At 38.8% G+C, this 24,971-nt stretch overlaps 1 protein-coding gene across 2 annotated transcripts in view; it reads right to left on the reverse strand.

The window, feature by feature from the left end:
- Window positions 1-24,350, reverse strand: part of pudp (pseudouridine 5'-phosphatase) — a 57,771-nt gene extending 33,421 nt beyond the window's left edge. For both annotated transcript variants that reach the window (XM_051427310.1, XM_051427309.1), the window contains exons 1-3: window positions 24,237-24,350; window positions 23,135-23,353; window positions 21,272-21,501 (exon numbers count right to left, since the gene is read on the reverse strand). In XM_051427310.1, coding sequence (XP_051283270.1) covers window positions 21,272-21,501; window positions 23,135-23,353; window positions 24,237-24,318 — 531 coding nt within the window. In that variant the 5' untranslated portion in view covers window positions 24,319-24,350. The remainder of the gene's footprint in view (window positions 1-21,271; window positions 21,502-23,134; window positions 23,354-24,236) is intronic.
- Between the last annotated feature and the right edge of the window lie 621 nt (window positions 24,351-24,971).

Below are 24,971 nucleotides of genomic sequence, written 5' to 3' on the forward strand. Positions count from 1 at the left end.
CAATATTATGAGTTGATTCAATGGATGTCCTGAACCAGTTCAAAGAATCAGGACTGGAGCCAATCCAGTGTGAATGCAGCCTTTTAAATGGCATTCACAGCACTGTCAGATTCAATTGTCTAATCAGAGTCTAGGAGGATCTGTCCGGAATGGTCATGATGTGAGACAAGATTGAACTACTGATTTTCTGATTACACTCCAATCAGAATATTTTAACATGGCTTGTGTGAGAAATACTGTTTGACTTGTGATTAGTTTTGGGTTCAATAACAATTTATCAAATTTGAAATCCACTGTTAAATCCATTTATTGAACCAGGATCCATTTTTAATTCCTAATTAGGTTCATTTTGAAAGATTTTGTGACTAAAATTCAAAATGTCAAACAACCAACGGAATACCGGAGGTTCTGATTCAAAACTATAAAGTTGAAAAGCTTTGATTATTTTGATCACATTGACTATCATGTAGGTATATATCATTTATGTTTATGATATTGTGTACATGTAAGAAAACTTTGGTATAGTAGCATAATTCACCCAAAATGGCCACCAGGTGGTCATAATGTTATGTGCCTACGGTGTTCCACTATGCAAGAAAACCTGATTAAGTGCCCTCTAGAGTGCCCTTCCAGTGGAGAAAACATGATGCAGTGCACTAATGGGTGCCATTAAAAATGGAGAAAACGTGACGCAGTGCCCTCTAGGGGGTATATAGGCTGCCTTGCTAGCTAGGAAATTAGTCAGCCTCCACAGGGCTCTAAATGGTTGAGTAGTTGATTTTTGTTTTTATTATAGAAGGGTCATGGTTATACTTTTAATCTGTGTGACAACAAAACAATCTAAATCTAGAACTGTTAACCCCATCATTGCATCATGATTTTCTGCAAGCTGGTGCCATTTTTATTTTTTTCACCATTGTCTAACAACATAATGCACGTCCAAGAGATGAAAAGGGAAGTTTCCTATCCTCGAACTGAGAAGCAAGATGCTTGGACAAACCTTTTTCAGCATAGCATATGTGTCATCTAATGCCAGTTCTCTCATGTTACTGCTACATAATACATTTCACAAACATGTTCTAGACAGAGATATTATATGTCTCAATAAAACACGTCACCTCTTAAGTCTCTTATGATTGAGTTGCTCACTGTGTGTAAAAGGATAATGTGCTTTACTCAGAGATCCTGCTGCATTCGAGAAGACATATAAGATAACAGTAGCAATAAAATGTGGCTGTTTTTTTACAGCATTACAACCAAAACGCATGTTGTGAAACTTTAACATGCTAACATGCGCATGTATTTGTCAAACACATATGAACACATTTCAATTACATATGAGATTGAGGTAAACTGTACATGTATGTGCAGCATACAAGCATTTGTATACTGCCTACAGTGGCAAATAAATAAGCAACAGTGACAGATTGCCCACTGCATCTTCTAAATGATCCTGGAGCCCGGGGCAGCTTGAGCAACGGATGTGTAACATTTCATCAACTCTGTTGCGGAGAGCAGAAGAAAAGCCAATGTTGATGATAGAACCCTACAATGACGCTACATGTATGTGTGCATGTGTGTGCATAAGCATCGTATCTCATAGTTCACACATACAAACTAAATGATTCAAGGTTGATTCTGAGGCATTTTTCTCCTGTTTCTAATGACGAGCTGGATAAACAACACAATGCATGTCAGATTGCTGAAAAGAAAATGGACCATATTATTGCCAAACTTATACCTAGCTCGACAAGTCAAGTAGCTACTGACCTACCCAAAGGCCAGGGAAGGTAGAAAAATATGTCAATAGTACACAAACTGAGTTAGCTGACATGTTTGCTGCTCCTAGCCTTCTCCAGACACCTGACACACAAGTCCTCATGACAAAGAAGTCTTATCATAACTTGAAAGAGGAGGGAAAGTTCAAAATTAAACACTGACGCCCATGTTGTACCTCATTTGTTTAAACAGAAAAATAAATATAACACTGTGGTTTTAGAGGGAGTTATTTTGGAACCATTTCTTTCTCAGTTTATGGTAAATTGTAAATGGACTTGACTTTACGTCACATCACCCATTCACACACACATTTTGATGCCATGCAAAAAAGCACAATGATATTGAATGATACTAAGCTCACCCATAGACACATGGCAATTTGGCCAAGGACACTTTGACTGGAGTGGGGGAGCCGGGAATTGAACCACAGACCTTCGATTACTAGACAACCCTCTCTATCACCCGAGCCACAGCTCAGTAATTCTGGTTGGTGATCCCAGTTTTGGAATAGATTTATGTACAGCATTGTGGGTACCAAACCTGGCAGCCACGCAAGACTCTAGGAAGTCCACCAGACATTTTTATTTTTTTGCACTTTCACACTTTGTAAGAAGATAGTATTATGGTCTAATGTATTTCAGTACAGATTATAATCCATTCCTAATGCATGGGATCAGGACATATTTCCCCTCGCATAACTTAATAATAATTAATCTTAATCTTATTAGTGCATTTATATTTTATTATATATTATTGTATAGTTCATTAATTTGTTACAGTCAGAATAAACAAATTTAAGGAATAGACATGTAAACCAGGGGTTCCCAGACTTTTTAATGTTAAGGATCCCCACAATTGATGCACGTTAGAAAATTAAGTGTACATTGCAAAAATAGTTGCGATAATTTGTTTTGTTTGGTTTAATTCATTAAAAAAATGTAAGGCAACTACTTCTAGTGAGAATAAAATCGTGTCTTCTCAACTAGAAACAAGGAAATGAGTTTGGTGAGTGGTGGTGATCACTCAGTGATGTCAAAGTCCATCGAACAGAAACTAACGCATTCATACACATTCACACACTGATGCACAGCATCGGGAGCAATTCGGGGTTCAGTATCTTGCTCAAGGATACTTCGACATGTGGCGGGAGGAGCCGGGGATCAAACCAACAACCTTCCGATTAGTGGACGACCCGCTTTGCCTCTGAGAAACAGCCGCCCCATTTACCATCGCTCAAAGTTTAAGAAAATAGATTCACTTTACAGAAAAGTTGCGCAGAATTCACAAGCATTGGTTGAATATGCATTAATTGTTGCGATCGCAGCTTCCTGGGTTGTTAGCTAGCAGTGTAGTTTTAGATTGCAAATCACTCGCTTCCCCCTCCCTTTCCAAGCGTGAGGGAGAAACTACGGTGGTAACGTACATGGTGACCGCCACCCGCAACACCTGTAGATAAAAAAGGCTTAACCAAAGCACAACAATTCTTATTTTCAGGTGATTATACACGAATAAAAACATACCTATGAATATTACATTCAATTTCTGCCAATAGAGCCTCCTAAATGTTACAGACTGGACCTTCTACGGAATCCTTTCTGTGATTTTTTTTTTTTTTTGTCATAAAAATGTATAGTGTATACACACACACACACACACACACACACACACACACACACACACACACACACACACACACACACACATATCGCAACTGTGTTCTCCTGTGACCGAACTCACACACTCATGGTAGGATCATATCGTGTTCTAAACCAATAAGAGACAGAGCTCGGGCGGGTCTTTGACTCTGATTGGCTGTGGGGCTGTTCATCGCGCTAAGTTGTGTGTGTTTAAAAAAAGTGTGCGACCTGAGCGCCAGAATAGCTGACTAACTGAAACGGAAAAATAAAATAAACGCGACAAAACGAGGGAAAATGAAGAGAGGCAGAAATATTGGAAGATTTTTCATTAAGAAAACCAAGCCTACAACCAGCCCTACTGCTATAATCCCATCCATCCCCACTACTGATAGTCCATCCCGTTAAGACACGGAGCCCTCAGTCCCTGGTGAGATACCAAGCCCTGGTCCTTCAGCGACAGCATCAGACTCGGAACCAGAGGAGGAGACAACTGAGTCTGGGATAGAGCACGGCTCCGAGACCCAAATTAAAAAGGCCAAAATATATTCCTTCAGATAGAACTGGCTGAAACAATTTCCCTGGCTGAGGTACAACAAAGGACGTAACGCAATGCACTGCGTGTACTGTCAGGAGTGCGGTCAGAATATGGCCGGAAATAGTGCATTCGTGAGCGGGTCAACAACGTTTCGTATCGAAACTTTAAAAAAACATAACATGTCTAAAAAACACACGATATGCCGTGACAAGTGTGTGTAGAGAAAGTGGCCCCTCTCCCAGCTGCATTTCAGCGGCAGGTAGTAGTAATCAGGTCCTCTTTTATTTGGTTATTTAGTGTTTTAGTTTGAAATGTTCAACTTCAGCTCAGTGAAGCACTTTAAACACTTTATTTTTCTTTTCATATAGAAATGTGCTTCAAATAAAGACAAGCATTTCTCTACACCTTATTCTTGTTTAAAAATCATTCACATTATATAAAAGTTATGGAGAGCAATAGAAAGGTGACCTTACGGCGTTAAAGGCGACGCAATGAAAAATTTGGGTGCACCTAAAGTTTGTGCTGGTGCACCTAAAAGAAAAAAAGTAAGGCGCACCAGTGCAACCAATGCAAAAAGTTAGTCTGGAGCCCTGCAATTAATAAAAACGGTCAACCCCATTTCTTCCAATGTTCCAACTTCCAAAAAATGTGATAAAAGTTTAAATAAATAATTAAATCCCTCCTTTTGCAAAATGGCAGGTGCTAAATAGATCTATTATGTAAAGTTAATGTTGTTTGGAGTCGACCGGTTTGACTTTCAGTTTAAAAAGCTCTTTGTGAAACTGGTGAGAAAGAAACATAGCCTGACATGTTTACTGACTGACAATGAATTCACAACAGAGGCAGCTATTACTGAGCACATTTTCATTACGAGATAACTTACCGCTGGGCTGAGTGTAGAGAGATTGCAATTGGCTCAAAGAAAAGCCCATGGACAGCCCAAGGACTTAATCAAAAAATCACCATTGAGCCAAAATGAGTGTCTGCAAATCTCATAGCCACCCTGTCTCCCTTTGCTTTGCTTGTGATCTGAGGAGGACCCTGCAGCAGGCTTAACCCACACATTTGAAGTCTGTGGTGATAAAGTATCCAGCTAGGAAAATAAACAGGAAGGAGGGACAGAGCTGTGTATCCGGATGCAAGTTGAGCAAGTCATACGCTACACTAGATAAGAGGAATGCAGAGCGCTACAGAGTGTGGGCTAAGTGGTTTTAAATCAAGTTGGCCATCACTGCACTTTAAAGCATTCACAGACCCATAATATTTTGTCAGTTTATTCCAAAAGCTTACCATCTTGAATATTTTAGAGAGCAGAAAAAAAAAAAACACCAAGTGAGCCTCTCAGCCTGAGCATCATTTGAAATCTTTCAGGACTGTTTTTGAGCGTTCTATGGAAACCTTTTAAGGCACTCTGCATCAGTTTCACAGCTTCTCTATCCAATGCATCTGTTCTGAGTGACCCTGGCCATGTGGCACAATCAAGCATCAAACTGGAGAAAAATGAAACAGCCAAAGTGATAAATGAATGGCTGGAAGTCCACAGACTGCAGACTGCTCGGAAATATCTAGTTTTTTCCCCTCATTTTGGAGTGTTGATTCTTTATTATGTGAATCCTTGTAAAGCCCTGATGGTTTCTGAGGGATGAAAGCCAATAAAGGTATGGGGGTGGGGCAGGTCCTGAATCATAGTTGCCGTGTTGTTGCAGTATCATTATCTGCACATCCAAAGCTCCCGTGGCCGTAAGGGAATTCACCGACTCTATCCACCCTGTGTGAGAACCTTTTCTTACTCTCTCTCATTTCTCTGTGCAAGCTTTCCTTAATTCACTGCTCCCTCACAAAACTGTGTGGTTTGAAAATGGTAAATCAGTTAATTTAGAAAATCATAATTGGAAGAGTAATAAATGCTTTTGTTACCCTTTAAAGGTCTATATTCCTGATGACTGAATGTAATTCCTTGTAACACTGCATGCCACTGGTGGTATCTGAGTGTCCTCTAGTAGTACAAGATGGAATCTCTGGAACAGTTTTTAAAAATTGAAAAAAACTAAACCAAAATACTTCAACTATGAGATCCATGAAATGTCATTAATTAAATGTTATTAAACACCTGACATCTACAAATTCCAAAAATATTTTGACAGATCTGTTTTCAAACAGAACTCAATAAATAGGCTTGATTTGTATCTGTGATTGATGGGAAATAACACTTGTAGTTGTACTGGATACATTTTTTATTTTTTTATTTTTTTATTTATTTAGGAAATAGTATATTGTAGTGGTATTTAATGGTTTAAAAGGTTTGATAGCACAGATTAGCTTGGGAATATGTTCTGGTTTCTTTAGTCCACTATGACAGCAAACTAAATATTTTTGGGTTGCAAACAAAACAAGATATTTGGACGTCACCTGGGGCTTTGGGAAACAGTGATCAACATGTTTCACTGTTTTCTGATATCTTATGAACCAAACAACTATGATGAAAAAGATTAATCGATATAAATACATAAAACTCATCGTAGATGTTTGCTGAAAAGAAATCTGAATATGGAAGTTAATGTGGGGTTCCACAAAGATCAGTATTGGGGAGCTGCATCTTGTTACTGTGAGTAGCAGTGGGATTGTTACAACACAGACCTTTTCTCTTGTAACACAGCACTGTTGCATGTATTAACTCTGGCTACAAGCACCATATTATTTTAATAAAAACTACATTATAAATTTTGCTCTGGAATTGAACTGATTGAATAAAAAAAATATATAATAAAGATGAAAATATATGAAATAAACGTCATGATATTTTTACATGCCATGTCGTAAAAGGACATGAATTAAAACAAAAGAGCAGTGACAGCATTACTGACATACACTGCCTCCGTTACAAAAGTAAATTGTATTATCTGAGCATTATCTGTATTATGAATCCCCCAGTGACAGGTAATAAAGCTATGGAGCACATGGGATGTCACTTAAAAATTATGTTTCAGTGAGCGAGAATGTAACATTTACATTTAGTACAGTACGTGCAGCCTTGAAGTCTCTGACATCACAGCTCATCCTTGAATATCTATGTCATGCCTTAAGTGCTAAAGAGCGAGGAAGGGAATGAGAGTCCTAAATGGCGTACTGAGAAGATAAGGTCTGTGCAGGGTAAGCCTGACACAAAAGACCTGCAGTACATCTGAAAAGAATCCCTGTTTATCTGGTACAGGTTTCCCTGGATAAATCCTCTCATACAGTGAGTTCTACTTATTTTAAGTTTATGGTTTGTTTGGTATTAACAAAACAAGATCTCAGCAGTTAAAAGGAGCAGTGAATAAAGAACAAAAGGGGCCAATCAAGTCATGCGAAGACAGGGGAGAACTGAGCTCTGTGGTTTTACAGTCTTGCTACAGCATTTATTCAGTGGCAGTTTTTTTCACTGATGATTTATTTAGGCTTGCGACATCAGTCCAGCTTGGATGAGACAACAGAATGTAGGACTGATTCTAAAACAAGGTAAGTGAAAACAGACACAAGATATTTCTAACTAACTCAAAATTACTTCTACATTTTGTGAACATGATTAAGTACAGGCTGAATGTGGACCACATGTACCACAGACATGATGCTTTCAGCTTCAATTCTTAAGGACCTCCATTTTATCACAAATTAGTGAATGTTTGTGTCTTTGCTGTGTAAAATGTGCCTGATTGTTGGACTGTCTGTTTCAGAAAATAATATAATGTATGTCTCCCCAATTCCACTTTTGGGAAGTGGGTTTAAGTTGCCTTTAGACAATCCAACAGACACTTCTTCTGAAGCATACTGAGGAAAAGTACCAAATTTGTACTGTGCTAAGAACCAGGATGGAAATCAAACACCCATGGTTGTCCAAGTAATTTAGGAGCAGGGTGTGCAGAACCAGAGCTTTCCTTTAATAGGGAGCAGGGGTCCACTGCTTTGAAGGGAAAGCAACTGGTAACATCAGATGCATTTTCACAGACAATTCAAACAGCGCAATACAGTGATGCAGTCCCAGGCCACCACCAAATTTCCAGGTTCTTCTTAGCTGCACCTTTGGACCATCTGTTTATCTCCACTTACTTGTACCCCTGAAGAGATCATGACAAAGAGGTGGGTAAGAGCACCGTCAAGGCTCTGGTGTGTCCATATATCACAATCACACAATCATATCCAGACTGCCTCCAAAGATCAAAGTTTTGGAAGGGAAAACGTGGAAGACAGTTTCCTTCGCCCCACTTTCTCATACTCTTGTAGGAATCATGGCAGAGAGGCAGGTAGAAGTGTCCTCAGGGCTCAATTGCAGCCAGCAAGGACCCCCTGATGCTGAGAGGCACTCACAAGGGCACTGGTACCCTGACAAAATCATGGCCCTGGAGGGACGAATGTGAAAGACTCTGACAGCTCATTTGCCCCGCTTTAATACACTGGTGATGCCAAAGCACCACTGTGTCTAGCCAGGAGCACAGATACTGAATGGCACTCATATCCACCCATTACCAAGGAGGCACAAATGTGGAAAAGTACTTTTACTTCGGTTTTACGCACTTTAACTACAGTGATTGTGTGTTGGGCTCTGAGCACTGTCAGAAAGCGGGTAACCTACACAAAGTACTGTCCCTGCATGCATCCTGTGTAGACACAGTGAAGCACTGAGGAGTTCTGCCAATGCCTTAATCTGCCCAGCCAGGTCCACAGACATTGAAAGACACTTGTATTCCAACCAGTGCCACCAAAATTAACAGCCATGGAGGAGCAAACTCTATTTTACAAGCATGGACCAGGTAAAGCAACAGTTTCAGGAAAAGGACGAAGGGAAAAACAGATTAAAGTAGTTTGTGGGTAAATTCTAAAAAACTAAAATAAGAATAGAATTAAGCAGAATTAAAATGATGACATAAGAAAAGACCAATACAAAAATAGAAATATACAACCCCTCCCCGCCACAGTTGTCATTCAGTGGGAAACGCTGTACATTTGTTAAATTCTAAGCTGCTCCCAGTAACCAAGCGTAAGCTGCTTTGGTTTAAGTTGTCTCTCTAATAGAGGGAGCAGAATATGTTGCACATGTTGCCTGCCAATAAATAAGCAGTTGTCAATTCATGACACGACTTTCTCATCTCTTAATTTTAGTTGAAGTTGGTAAAAATATTTAAATAAATAAGGCTACAAGTGATCAACTTGATCCAGTGATCATTGATCAGTAGTGGTCGATACTGCTTCCAGTAATTGGTGAATGGCCCCCAAAACGTTGATCGCAGCACCTTTACTCAACAAAGACACAAACACAGCAAAGGTACGAACTCAAAGTGATCCCTGGGAAGTGCGGTGTAGAAACAGTCAATGTGCACTTTGCATTTAAAAAGTGACCTCAACCACTTACCTACAGTACATTTAACATTTTTACATAAAAACTTAATTCAGAGATACGCATTTGAAAATATATGGGCTGGTGTGTACTTGCAGGTAAGGGGTGAATATGGTAAGCTTTGTCAGAGCAGTAATGGGCCAATTTAATGTTCAGATAGAAATGTTCATGGCGTAATTGTACCTAATTTGAATATCTGGATTTTAAAGCCTTCCCCAGGTGTAATGCCTTGTATGATTAATGACAGAGGAAGAACTAGTTCTCTTTGCCCCTCTCCCTCCCTACGAGTGTGAGCATGAACTAGCTCACTTTCATGTTTCATTAATCTTATTCAGGCTGCTGAGCACACCTTTGGTAAAATCTCCTGTCTCATCAACAGTGTTACTTGGAGTTGTGAAAAATGTCTGCTCTCCGTGGAAAAAAGAGCAGTGCTTTTTCTTTCACTTTTGGTCAGCTCAGACAGCAGCATCGACACCACATTACTCACCTGTAAGGCCACTGAACTGCAGTGTTCACAGTGAGGCTTTAGGGACGTGAGGCTTTCTCTGCTCTGCTCCTGGCATTCTGAATATCACATTAAATCACGTCATGGGATATATTTGCTTTGCTGCAGGGGACATTTTCATAAAATCACTCTGAATAGGACAGACTACAGTTTTCTAACTTTTCCAATGTTGCATCACTTTAACAGTCATGTGTTAAAAGCCCTTGATACTTGCCTATCAAGGATGAGTCAATACAGAAAAATATACTAAGCAACTTATTAAAATGCTTCTTTGTGTATGCCTTTTAGTATTTATTGATTGAATTTCCAATTACTGTCCCTTCACTTACAGAATTAACCTAAGTCTTATCTGTCTTTATTTTTATTTCTAATATAGGTTGTCACATGGCACTATATTATTCATTCAGGTTTCAGTGAAACTCAGTTTTTTTTTTTTTACCAGTTTACACCTGCTGCTGCCAGATGGTGCTAGTAACTGGTAAAAAAAAAACTAACAGAAATATTAATGAATCCCATTAATTTGATATGTTTACAGCCACAGTGCGTCTACACTGGGAAAATAAAGTTATCTCTGTTCACTGTCACAATTACAGAGCTGTTGTCTTGAGTCACAACAGTGCGACGTGAGTATTTACACTATATGTGAAATTTAAAAAATTCAAATGTGGTTAATTTTGCAGTCAATAAACAGATAACAAATAACTTACTTTGTGATCTAACAGAGGGCACTCCACTATCAGCTTGACCTATGTCATGCCCTGTTGACCTGTCAGTTAACAAAAGTAAACAACGTTATGTTGTTTACTACAAAAATGCACTAGCGATCAAAGGATGGAGCAAAGCCTTCCTGAACGGACAATCGCGACACCAGAGCATCTGAAAAGCAGTGTGCTTCCATTGACTTTGTACAAAGGAGCTGTTTAACTCTACAAGAGGAAAAAATCTGCAGACCCACTTGCTAACATTAGCTTGCCACACATGTGAGGCAGCGGAGCAGAGGCACCACAGACAAGTGGAGCCACGTCAACTGTACAACCTTGTAGTAATGCTACTATTTGGCACGCTAGGCTTCAGCAGGACCCTTCCCAGAATCCCAGAAGCTCGTAAAAATGCCTTTACCGATAAGACAGATTTACTCATTATGATTTCTCATGTGGTGTCATACAGTTGCGTATTGAGATTGTTTTTTTTCAAATTCATTCAAACAAATTGTGTGTAATTTCAAATCCATTAAAATTTACTTACAGCATCAAAGTGTCAAAGTGACCGCTCTACCGGCTGCAGTTTATGTAGATTAGTTTATGCTCCAATTGTCTCCCCACTGCAGGTGGCTTGCTGGGTCTGCCTATCATAAAATATTACTATTACTACTATAAACTATTTAAATAAATGATTAAATATAACAACAATATAACTATCTACGAGAGGGACAAACCAAAAAAAAGACTTGCACTATAGAACACTGATCCGCATTCTCGGTTTGTGTTTGTTATGAGGTATTATCTGGTAGCAAGAGGTGAAGCTGATGGGTGTTAAACAGTGGGCAGATTCTACTCGTGCAGTCTGTCCATGTCAGAATGCAAGCCAGCTGTATGTAGATTCCAGGCTGAAGTCTTGTCAAGAAACACAGCAGAAACAGATGGATTAGTATGCACACATTTCTGTGTAAAAACTATTAAAGTGTATGTGTGTGGAACACTTGATTCATCTTTTATTATTTTTGCATAACTATCAATATGATGTTTCACTTAAATTTTTGTGTTCCTGTATTTTGCAAAAACGAATATGAGAATGTGGGTCTAGGTCTGTCTGTGTACCTAAATATGTGAAAAGCATCTGCCTTTCTGCCTGTTTCTCATGTCTCTTCTTAGTGACTAAAAACAAGCTGATGTTTTTTTCATCAGAGTTGAGATTAGGGCAGGAAGAGCTGACAATTGGATGTGTCTTATTACCATACGGCTGCTTCTTCTGTTTACCTCATCCTCGCCACCTTCCTCCCTCTAGCTTTGCCTCTGTCTGCTCTCCTTCTCTCTCCCTCTGTCTCGTGTCTCTGCCACTCACCCCTCCTCCTCTCCTCTGTCACGGAGTGGGAGCCAGGGAGTGACGCATCATCATTCGTTATTCCACTGAACACTCTGTCGATTCCCCCTCTGAGCCTCAGTTTCATATCTCATCAAGAAAAATGCCAGCCCTAACCGTGGCTGGCTTCAGATTAAAAAATCAGGTGCGCAGTGCCACAGGCAGACCTATTTGCAGCAAAAAGCCTTTTAAGTGAGAGGAGAGGAGAGGAGTTAGCGAGAATATATCTATTGGATGCCTCAGATTTCCCTGTTAAATTAGGCTGTAAATATCCAAATGCAGTATGAGGAAAATGCAATCATTCCTCACTTTTTGAAGGATTTCTTTTTGACTGCACCTTGGTTTTTATATTATCCAGGAGCCATTTGCAAATGCAGGATTTTGTAGTTAAAATGTGACATATAGCCCCTATCACTTTTACTAAGGTTTGGATTATAACATCAGTGATGGCAGATCTTCTGAATATCTGATGCTACTTTATGTTGGGAAAGAAAACCTGCTTTACTGCCATTCCCACATAGATGCTATGTTTCAATACCAGCCTTAAGTAAAAGCATAGTTTTAAGTATCAACTAAATTGTGTCTACAGCACTGTCAAAAGTACAGTACTAAAGGTTGGCAAAACATAGTTGATCTGATTCTTATTTATGTTTTTATCAGATATTTCCTATTTAAGTAAGATTTTTTTTAATTCAACACTGTTTCTTGTCATCATAGTATTTTAAACCCCCAAACAAAAACCTCAATTTCAATAAAGTCATTCATTGGATTAAATCAGTTAGTCTTCAAAGGCAGAATGAGTCTGATTTTTCGTTGCTGTTTGTAAAGATTCAATTCAAAGTTGTCCCCATACAGGGACAGAGAGAGAGCAGAGCAAGAGCAGCAGTGGTCAAGCAAGATAGAGAGTAAATGAAGAGAGGGAGAAGCGTTAGTGAAAAACAAAGCAGTGAATCAGAGAAATAAAACTTTTTCTCTGATTGTTTCACAGCTGTTATGTTCCAAAATAAACACCTCCGCACAACCCTGTGGGAAGGAGCTACATTGGCAGATTTTGTGTTGATGCAGTTGAAGCCACACTATACCCTGTCTGCTGCGTCTCTCGCCGGTGCTCAGCGTGTGTGTGTAGTTCAGTCCGCCATCAGTCAAACAGACACACAGACTTGCAGTTCTATATACATCCATGACACAGACAGAGATCAAAGGAGAGAGACGGAAACAGCGTTGTAACCTGGTGGATATCGCTGGACAGTATGATCAAAACTTTGTATCACAATATTTTTCCAAGATTCTGGCAGTTTCACTATGTATCGCAGTATCTTTTTGTTTTTTTGCATGACTGGGCCTTAATAGGTTTATAATGGCTTATTCTACTGTCAGGAGTACATTGAATATAAAAACATTTTAATGTTATCATGTACATACTAAGGGTTTTGATTACCATATGTTATGCCCCCACAAAATGATACAAACTATATATAAACTGCAATGTAAATGGTAAATGGACCTGTACTTGTATAGCGCCTTTCTAGTCCGCCTTCCGACCACTCAAAGCGCTTTTACACTACGTGCCACATTCACCCTTTCACACACATTCACACAGCGATGGCAAAGTCCATCGAACAGAAACTAACTCATTCATACACATTCACACACCGATGCAGTGCATAGTGAGCAATTTGGGGTTCAGTATCTTGCTCATCTTCGACACGTGGCAGGAGGAGCCGGGGATCGAACCTACAACCTTCCGATTAGGGGACAACCCGCTCTGCCTCTGAGCCAAAGCCGCCAGTAAAAACAGAACTTAAAAATAAAAAGATAGGCCAAATGGTAACTGTTTTCAGAATAAAATATTTTTAAAAACTAGTTGTATAAACTAGGGATTTGCTAGTACACCATTATCCTGTCTGTCTTATCTGTTACACAAACTAAATCATCTGTATTCGAATCCGTACTCAGAATGGGCGGGGCTTAAACCAGAGTTGCTTAGTCCTGAAGTGGGTGTGGCTAACAGGACGTTAACACTGAAATTGAGTGGGTACGGAAAGTATTCAGACCCCTTTAAAATTTTCACTCTTTGTTTCATTGCAGCCATTTGCTAAAATCAAAAAAGTTCATTTTATTTCTCATTAATGTACACTCAGCACCCCATCTTGACAGAAAAAAACAGAAATGTAGAGATTTTTGCAAATTTATTAAAAAAGAAAAACTGAAATATCACATGGTCATAAGTATTCAGACCCTTTGCTGTGACACTCATATTTAACTCACATGCTGTCCATTTCTTCTGATCCTCCTTGAGATGGTCCTGCTCCTTCATTGGAGTCTAGCTGTGTTTAATTAAACTGATTGGACTTGATTAGGAAAGGCACACACCTGTCTATATAAGACCTTACAGCTCACAGTGCATGTCAGAGCAAATGAGAATCATGAGGTTGAAGGAACTGCCCAAGGAGCTCAGAGACAGAATTGTGGCAAGGCACAGATCTGGCCAAGGTTACAAAAGAATTTCTGCAGCACTCAAGGTTCCTAAGAGCACCGTGGCCTCCATAATCCTTAAATGGAAGAATTTTGGGACGACCAGAACTCTTCCTAGACCTGGCCGTCCAGCCAAACTGAGCAATCGTGGGAGAAGAGCCTTGGTGAGAGAGGTAAAGAAGAACCCAAAGATCACTGTGGCTGAGCTCCAGAGATGCAGTAGGGAGATGGGAGAAAGTTCCAACAACTATCACTGCAGCCCTGCACCAGTCGGGGCTTTATTGCAGAGTGGCCCGACGGAAGCCTCTCCTCAGTGCAAGACATATGAAAGCCCGCATAGAGTTTGCCAAAAAACACATGAAGGACTCCCAGACTATGAGAAATAAGATTCTCTGGTCTGATGAGACCAAGATTGAACTTTTTGGCGTTAATTCTAAGCGGTATGTGTGGAGAAAACCAGGCACTGCTCATCACCTGCCCAATACAATCCCAACAGTGAAACATGGTGGTGGCAGCATCAGGCTATGGGGATGTTTTTCAGCTGCAGGGACAGGACGACTGGTTGCAATTGAAGGAAAGATGAATGCGGCCAAGTACAGAGATATCCTGGAAGAAAACCTCTTCCAGAGTGCTCAGGACCTCAGACTGGGCCGAAGGTTCACCTTCCAACAAGACAATAACCCTAAGCACACAGCTAAAATAACAAAGGAGTGGCTTCGGAACAACTCTGTGACCATTCTTGACTGGCCCAGCCAAAGCCCTGACCTAAACCCAATTGAGCATCTCTGGAGAGATCTGAAAATGGCTGTCCACCAACGTTCACCATCCAACCTGACAGAACTGGAGAGGATCTGTAAGGAAGAATGGCAGAGGATCCCCAAATCCAGGTGCGAAAAACTTGTTGCATCATTCCGAAGAAGACTCATGGCTGTAGTAGCTCAAAAGGGTGCTTCTACTCAATACTGAGCAAAGGGTCTGAATACTTATGACCATGTGATATTTCAGTTTTTCTTTTTTAATAAATTTGCAAAAATTTCTACATTTCTGTTTTTTTCTGTCAAGATGGGGTGCTGAGTGTACATTAATGAGAAATAAAATGAACTTTTTTGATTTTAGCAAATGGCTGCAATGAAACAAAGAGTGAAAAATTTAAAGGGGTCTGAATACTTTCCGTACAGCTCTATCATGCACTTAGAAAAGATTTTCTGAGAAACATAAAAATATAAGGTCTTTGTAGTTTGAAATAAAAAAAGAAGTGACACGGTAAAGTACTCTAGATATTGGCTTATTTTTACTCCAGCTAAAATGCTATGTTAGCTGACCATGATTTGTTCAAGTAACATGTTATTCCAGATCTTCAACTGTGGCAGGTAACACTTACTCACAGGTAACATAAAGTCGGGGACAGATGTAGACTTATTGTGTCATTGCGTGTTTACTTCACACATTCACATGGCAACACACTGTATCATGGTCATTTCTATGTTAATCACATTTGCACACATAACTTGCTCAGAATGTCAAGAGTTTACAAACACATTCACACAAATAGGAAAATCAATGTCTCGTAAACATTCAGTTAATTTGCTTCAGATGCAGACTTGTTTGCATTGTGGCTGAATGCTGTGAGTGAGAAGCTGTTAATAAGAAGCACTTAACAAAGTTACTTTTCATGTGTTATTAAATGCAGTTATTTCACTTTTTCATAGGATAAATGTTCCAAGGGCATTTTTGACAACTCAATCTTTGCACATAGTTGTCCTGAACAAAAGTGAATTGTGAGGGTATGCTAGTTGAAAGGCTAGCTTAGAAAATTACCAAAAACTCAAAGGTCTGGGTTCCCAGCTCAGGCTGACAGAACAAACTCTGTCAAACTTTAAGTTTGAGTCATCAAATCATTTATAATGTAACTTAACAGCAGGTCGAAGGCTGTAGTGTTTCCGTATCGTTATATATGTTATTCAATTCCGGTATATACTGCAGGAACAAATGCTTGTTAATTTATTGCTTTAAGTGCAAAGTTTATCCAGCAGAGTGTGCTGCGTTTTACAATACTGTGGAAAACAGCAAAGAGTAAGAGAGAAGGAGTAGAAAACAACCATTTACCAACCAGCCAAATAAACCTTGTGAGTGTTGTAGCGGTTTAGCTGGGGCCACAGAAAAGTTTTAAATCCAAGCAAGTTTTGAGCAGAAAAAACAAATCATCTGAAACAGAGTTCCAACCCAGAGAAATCTGTAATTTTAGTCAGTGAAATGCATTACATATCATTGTGGTTGTCTGCCAGAAGACAATAATGAATTGACGTTTTATCCAGTTTTATGCCACATTTTTTCAGATCTTGTTTTTAGCTATATATTTGAACCAGACGAAGGATTTTAGTCATTGGACGACTGGATCTTAAGTTATCGGAGAAATGAGCTGAGCTAACGTTCGCAGTAGCTCTTCTCACAGCCCCTCCAGGACTTCCTTTGTCTGCTGAACAGTGTCAGAGAAACACTGATTTTTAAGGTGAATGATGGCAATGGTAGTGACGACTCCCATGATCCCATGCTATTTCACAAAGTCATCAAACTTTGTGTTTTGTTGATGTTTTGATGTGAGAGACCCCTTAGCAGCAGAAATGACATACTGCACGTTTAACATAATCCACAGGAAATAGAGTATTCTGTCTCTTCAATAAACAATCGGAGAATCAGCAACCATCACTTTGTTTCTGTATCTTATGCACATGTTGATTGTTTTGGGGACATCATGCATTTCCAGGGAGACAGTAAATAATATAAAAGCTGAACGAGCGAGACTATCAGTATTCATGGTAAATCTGTGTTTCTATGATGACAAGTAGCCTCTCAGGCATCATTTCCCTTCAAGCGGCAAACAAATTCCACCTCATTCAACAGGGTTGCCCCAATCCTAAACCCCATCACTGCACAGATGTAAGCATAACCATTTGATTGGTGGAGGTAAAACCTTTTAGCTGTAATTTCCAGAGTCTAGTTTAGCTTTGCTATTAGGTTTTCTAACTCCTGGAACGGAACCTGGATGTTCCAATTTCACTTTGGCTCTCTATTATCAATTCCAAAAAAATCAGCAAATCCTTAACAGAAGCTAAGATTATACATACATCACATACATTCGATTCCTTAAAAGGCACTAGAACGGAACACAACTAACAATTTCAAACTGAATAAAATCATATTAACAACGCAAAGCATGTCATTCAATCAAATATCAAATTAGTAGGTCATGCACTGAAAAACGATCAACAGTAGATCTGTCCAAGTTAGCATAATACTACAATTTTTACATGTGGTTACTGTGCGTGTGTGTGTTGTCATGAAAGTAGGTCAGGCCTCACACTGATATTTGGTGTCTTTTAGTCAGATATTTGGCAGCTATTTTAGACTGACTCAACACTGCAAAAGGCTTCCAGAGTGTCTGAAAATATATCTTAAACAGCCTATGAACCCTGAAAGCTCACCGCTTTTGATCAAAGTGCCACAGAACAAGTGTGTGTCTGTCAGTGCAGAGAGCGGCTGACATCAGGCCCTGTCTGCATTACTGCAAATAAAACACATTAGCTGCAAATCAAAAGCCATTGGCTGACATACAGGTAGCTAAATACAACTAGAAAGATAGACATAGTAGACATATTGTTTGACATGCTCTTGACATATAGTTCCACATCTCCTCTACGTGCTGCAGCACAGTGTGTTTTTACTGAAAGTACATCTAAGCTCTGAGCTCTCTAGGATAATATTTTCAATCCAGTGTTCGAAATAGCCTCCAAATCAGAGGGTTCAGATCAGGCCAACATCAGCCACGCATTTTAAGTAAGCAAACACCACACAGTTATTCACCTTATAGCCTATGAAAAAATGCCATTTTATTAAAAAATTAAAAAGTTAGAAAATGTACAAGCTCTCAGACCAGAGCACTGAAAGGGTCCGGTTTAGAAACCCATGTGTTTCCACACCCAGAAGGCTAACAATTAATCCAAATCAATTCCTGGCTGGAGAGGCCATTTTCTAAGGTACACCTGTAAAACTGAACGGCATCTAGCCCAGCCAAATATTTTGCCTTTACAAAGATAATTCACTTCTCATTGCGGAGAATATGAGAAACAGTACAAAACCACATCTAATTATGACCTCAATAATAAACACACATATAAATTGTAACTGGAAAATTTTTTTATTAAAAAAAAAATGGCAATCATAAGTTCCTTAAAGGTAGGAGTTGTTGTACCATACTGCTTTGGACAAGACAAAAGCAAAACCAAAAACACAACTTGGGTTCTGTCCAATCACAAACAAGACCCTACCTTTTCTATTTTGGGATTTGCTGTTTAATGTTGTTATCGTGTTTTGTCTAATGTTGTTGTGTTTTGCAGGTATATGTTCAGATTGTGGATGTTTCCAGTGGGTTATAAATATATGGAGGACCAAAACTGCCAAAATTAATAACTAAATTAATTAGTATTAATATAAATGTATTAATATTTAATTATTTTTTACCAAAATGAAATAAATAAATGTAAGCATGTTGCCATCAAATTGTTCAATTTATTCAGTTGTTGCATTTTTACAAGTATTTATTTCTGTATTATATTCCTTTGGCATTCTTCTTCTTTATTTACCCAAACTCATTTAATTCTTTATTTTCTTTGTACACACATTTCTGCTTCATAAGCAAATGAGGGGGTTGTCATTCAAATTATTTATAAATTAATCAATGTCTACATTGTGGTATATTAATTTATTTGTTCATTTATTTAGTTTTGATTTCGGCAGTTTCAGATCTCCATATATTCAAAGGGGTTTCTGCATCAAGGGGAAAAAAACAACCCTTTGTGCTTTCCTACACAAATCATTTGTAGTGTAGTATATAAAGGACTAGCTTTTATTTGATCATTTGCATCATATAAGCAAAAGCAACCGCTGGATTACTGGATGTTTTATATTATAGTTTAATTTGAAAAACACTACTTATCAGTTAATGGTTATAATGTTACTTGTATAGAGTTATACAGGGTTTAGTAGTCAGCGATATTAACATAAAATAAACAGGCTACATTATACAGCCAAAAGAGAGAGAGAAGAGAAAGGGTGACAGCAGTGAGTAGTAATGAGACTTCTGCTGTATGTGAGTTATAATTTAGGCAGTGGAGCTATAGGCAGCAGGTGGGGATGACTGACAGTTTGTAGTTCTTCTGAGACCTTCTGAGAGTGTTTTTTAGTGCATTAGAGAGTGTTACGCCAGTATAAAAAGCAATGACATTTGAAAAATAAATATAATTAAAAGAAGAACACATCTACGAATATTTTCAATCTACTTTATGAAAAAAAGTAAGCACTACAGGTGCTTATAATGAGCAGACATGACAGCTGCAGTATGTGGTGATGAATTATTCCACCCCTCACCCAACAGTCATCGGTCGTGTCACCACAATGGCATATGTTGCTAATTTCTGATGGGCTCATACATGTTTGGTCACATTCATGGTTGGTCATATGGGCCAACCATATGGGTCAACCCATATGGTTGACACACAGCAACTGCCTCTGCCTCATTAATTTTCATGTGAAAAGATAAAGCCGCAATCATGCAATAATTAAGAAATAGCAAAATAGAAAGTATTGCACTTTTTAAGCAACTATGAATTCAAATAAAAGTTTGATTATGTCTCACGTTACTTACCCAATTTCATCCAAGAACTGAATTAAGACACTACAACTACTTCTATTCATTATCAAAAAAATATACCAACAAAAATGAATTTTTACAGAATCCTTCTGTCAAATTGGCAGTAACTAGAATTACTGCCCTGCAGTTGTCTGCATCTGCCAACCAGTCAAGTGGCAGTTTACATCCATGTCAGTCCAGACTCATGTGATATATATGGTGAAGATTTTGAAGGGACTGAATAAAAAGTTATTTTTTGGCTAAATGGAAGTTAGAACTGTATTGATTTACACAGATCAGCCATAACATTGTGACCACCTGGGCACCCTGGTAGTCATAACGTTATGCAGCCCCATATGCAACAAACTGCGATGCACTGTGTTCTAACACCTTTCTATCAGAACTAGCATTAACGTTTTCAGCACTTTTAACTACAGTAGCTGATCTGTTGGATCGGACCACACGGGCCAGCCATTGCTCCTCAAGTGACCCTACCGCGGGTCACCGCTTTTCGTTCCTTGGAGCACTGTTTATAGGTACTAACCACTGCAGATCGGGAACACCCCACAAGAGCTGCAGTTTTGGAGATGCCCTGATTCAGTAATCTAGCCATCACAATTTGCTCTCTCTCTCTCGCTTTCTCTCTCGGGTAAACAAACTACATTTGACTGCTTTCTGCACTGTAAATTAAATTATGTGAATTTCACTTTTTCATGGACATTATACAAAGAAAAGTGTATAAGGAAAGAGGGCTCTCGCAGCAGCAGCTCAGCAGCAGCAACGCAGCTGGCAGGCTCTCAAAAATATAATGCGTATCACTAGTGTGGAAGCGTAAAAATATTTTTTTAAACTGTGCTATGTTGGTTCTTTTTTTGTTATGTGTTAGAAATAAAATTAGTTTAAAAGAAGCACTAGCAAAGTAGGTTGACCTAGCAGAGCCAATATTTATGTGTATTTTAACCGGGTGAAGATTCCGATTCATCCGACGTCTGGATCTTAAGTTATCAGAGAAACAAGCTAAGCTAACGTTAGCGGCAGTCCGCCGTTTGTTTTAGAGAGGAGGAAAACTCTGTGGATGATTGGGCTCCTGGTAAAAACCTTCTGTGAACATCTCGTTCCCAACCGGGAGAGGCTGACTTGTCTTTTGTTATTGTTTTTATGTGAGAACCCCCCTTAGCGGCAGAAATGAGTGTGTAATCTGTACCTTCTCTTGAGAAGCTGGAGGGCTGAATCTTCTGGCACAGACAAGGAAGGAGTCAGGTTGAGGTTTGCTGTTCTTTACCTCGGGATCGTCACCCAGAACAATGTGGTCAAACCGACTGAAGAAGTCTTTGTGTTGGCTCGTCTTCAACTTGAACGTTGCACCGGCTGAGCTGGTTGCTACTGCAATGGGGATGTTGTGCTTCTGCAGGTGGTGCACCAGTTTCTCCACACCTAGTGGTACACATTTTGCAAAACGAAACAATATATCAGTTTGTCACTGTACAAGGCTAATGTTTTCAATAAAAAAAAAACTCTTCATATGCTCCTTCCCAGACTTTAAATGTGTTTATTCTTATTTTTTATTTAAATGGTAACCAGTGAGCAGAGCAGAGTTGTGGGAAGATTGTGATCTACAGTGTTAAAATGACAGTCAGTAAAACCTGTAATAAAAACTTCCTCAAGGAACATACTCCTTTAACTTGCCTGTCCTGCAAATATGGACATTGAATACATCTTTGTGCTGCTCTATGTTACCACTCCATCATAGGTTACAGCTGAATCCCAGTTCGGAATCTTATAAAGTCCACAAATCTATACTATAGTATATGTCACAAATGGTTGACAAGGCTGCCCCATGGAATAGTGGAAGCAAAATGTCAGGATGTGAAATAAGGTAAGCAATAGACTGAACAAACCACAAGAGTGGAAGAAAGTTCTGAAAAGAAACTATTAGAGTATTAGTTACAATAATGATTGAGCAAAATTGGTGATGATTAGTTTTTTTAATGAAAATCAGATTTCCATACTAATCATGAATCATATCGCAATCTCAATATCTGTCAAAATAATCGCAATATGACTTTTTTACCATATCATGCAGTCCCCATCAAGTCCAACCCTAGCTGCCAGCTTATTTTGATTAATTAATTAATTAATCTATTTAACTTTAATTCACCAAGTTAGATGAGGAAAAACAGCAGTTTCAGTTGCTCTTCTCAGCTGCACACAGAGCAGACCCGCTATGTACAGCAACCACAGAGAGGCTGCGATAGCAATACAGGCAGACGGAGTGTGCTCTGCTCAGGACACCATAATTCCATTATATCTTTTCATAGCAAATATTAGTGTACTGCTATATTAATGTTTTAAATCTCAGAAATCAAAATCATTTAATCAGAGAAGAACCAGCATGCATTGGATGTGAAGTTCTCTGGTGAACATTGAACACTCTTTGTTCAATAGCATTAGTAGCACAGATAAAATGCTTTCTATTATAATTCAATGATGACATGACATTTTAAGGGAGGCCTCAATTGATTAATTAAATTATGAGCGACTGCTGCACCTGCTGAATCACCATACTTATGCAACACAAAGGACACATTTCACTAGATGTTCTTTTCTTTCAATTCTATTGTTTACATTCAGAGGAAGTCACCATTAGGTAAAGTAGCACAGTGGATTAAAAGAACCCTCAGTCAGAAATGATCTCATGACTCAACACATATACAAAACTTAACTGTCAAAAGCAAGCGATCACAGTAGACACCTACTTGAATTGGTCATTGCTTATTTTTCACCTTTTGCAGAAAAAATGATTAATCCGAAAATAATTGTTGACTCCAGCTGTAGTACTGAATATCAAAACTACATATCGCACGTTGTGTGCACACATGTACAACAGAAGGAGCAGCACTCCCATGTAGAATAAAGAGGACAGCAGCCCACACAAGAGCTAATGATAGGCCGCTCTTGAGCTGAGAACAAATCAGTTGCATTTGACTGTTTTATATTTCTGCTTTCTGTTGTGAATGGCCTAAAATATGGCACTGAATGTCAAATGTGTGCGGTAAATCAGTCGTACCTGGCATGAGTTTGGCAAAGGGAAAGATCCTTTCTTGTATTTGCCTGCTTTCAGCCAGGAGTTCCTCAGCTGTCAGTGGAAGCTCCAAAGTGTCCCGAATAATTTGGCAAGCATCCAGCGCCTTTTTACCCATCACTGACGACTTCACGTCCCATGTGTACTGCTTTCCAAAGCGGTCACATATTTCCTGGAAGGACACAGTGTACAGTCGCTCTGTGTCTGAAATGAGAGAATGCAAAAAAGAAAATTAATAGCTTTCAATTAAATGTAATTTAAGCTTGAATATAAATGGAATCGTTGGTATACTGCCACATATTTTAGCCTGAAAATGAACAGATGAGACAGAACATTTGGCTGTGACCTCAAACTGTAAGTACAAAGCAAATGTATGGCCTTATGTTGTAGAAAATACAACATTTAACATTATTTTCTTATAGAAAATATACCTCACACCAAACCAAATTTAACATTTGAAAATTACATTATCAAGATTAAATATACCTGAAATGATAGCTCACAGACAATACAGTCCCAAATTGTGTTTTAGGATAAAGCTAAACATCATTTAAAAAAATAAGGTAATTTACAGTGACCGGGCTTAGTGGTAGATCTATAATTGGCAAGTATGGCGTAATACATTTTTACACTGGTCATTAGATGCAAATCTTTAATTCGGCACATGTCTATTTAATAAATAGGTTCTAACTGTCAGTGAAACCTCAACTTTTAGAAGTCACTTTCGACGTGGTAAACATTTGGGGGTAATGTAACATGCAGGTCAACCAGGGTAAGCAAGAGTAAACGTTGAATTTCTACCATTTGTAGCACATATTTCTGTTTTAGATGTATGCCGAATTCACTCGTACATTGTAACGTTATAAAAATATAATTAAGTATTGTTCGACGTGACACGGTGTTTTAGCCATGTTCAAAGAAATCACAAAATTCTATTTTTTTTCCACGGAGTTCGGCATGCGAACTCCTCACCGTGAACGATTACGGTCTTTGAATGAGTTACTGTATCAACATAGCTTTAGTGTGGGTGCAGCCTCTAATGAAATTAACATAGCTTCAAGATTACACACAAAATAAATTTAAAGACCTAATAATAATCCATCCATATCGAAAAGGACATGGCTCACAGGTTTGTAGGAGCTGCTTGACACAGACATGTTTTCACTCATGCTTAGTTCCGCGTCGCGCGTGACGATAGGGGGGCAAAAAAACCTAAAGCTGGTATATGTGCGATAGCATCAAACAGGCTGCTTATAACGTGTAACTGCACAAATAAGATTTTTACACGTTAATTACATAAACTATTCGAGTTAAATTAACCATTAAAGAAATAATTTTAGTCTTAAACTGAGCTTCAGCCTGTTAAGGAATGCTTTTTAGTCGTCCCAGCGCAATGGCTCCTGGGAAATGAAGTCCACATGGAATTCCCGTGGCATTTGTGTTTTTAAACTTCTCAAGGACCACCAGAATCACAAAGCAAACTCCCCTCAGTTGTCACCTTCGTGTACAGATCCCACAATGTGTCTGTTACGTGTCTTGTTTTTTACGAGTAGCATAAAGGGAACTACAAATGTAATTTTAATTCTACAACCTGCGTTGTAAAATTATATTTAAATTAGCTTGTATCCTTTTTATTCTTTGAATACTGAAAACTCAGTTCAGCGTACATGTTAGTAGCTTCAAACTGGTACTTAGCTTTGGTAAAAGCCCTGCAGATATTACTGTTACTGTTATAAGGACTTGTACTTCTTTAATCTACTCATATAGCCTACTGTATATATACGTTTTAAACTCATATGTATAAAGGATACGTGGCCTATAC

Source organism: Dicentrarchus labrax, unplaced genomic scaffold (assembly GCF_905237075.1).
Source record: "Dicentrarchus labrax unplaced genomic scaffold, dlabrax2021, whole genome shotgun sequence".
In the NCBI taxonomy this organism is placed as follows: Eukaryota; Metazoa; Chordata; class Actinopteri; family Moronidae; genus Dicentrarchus; species Dicentrarchus labrax.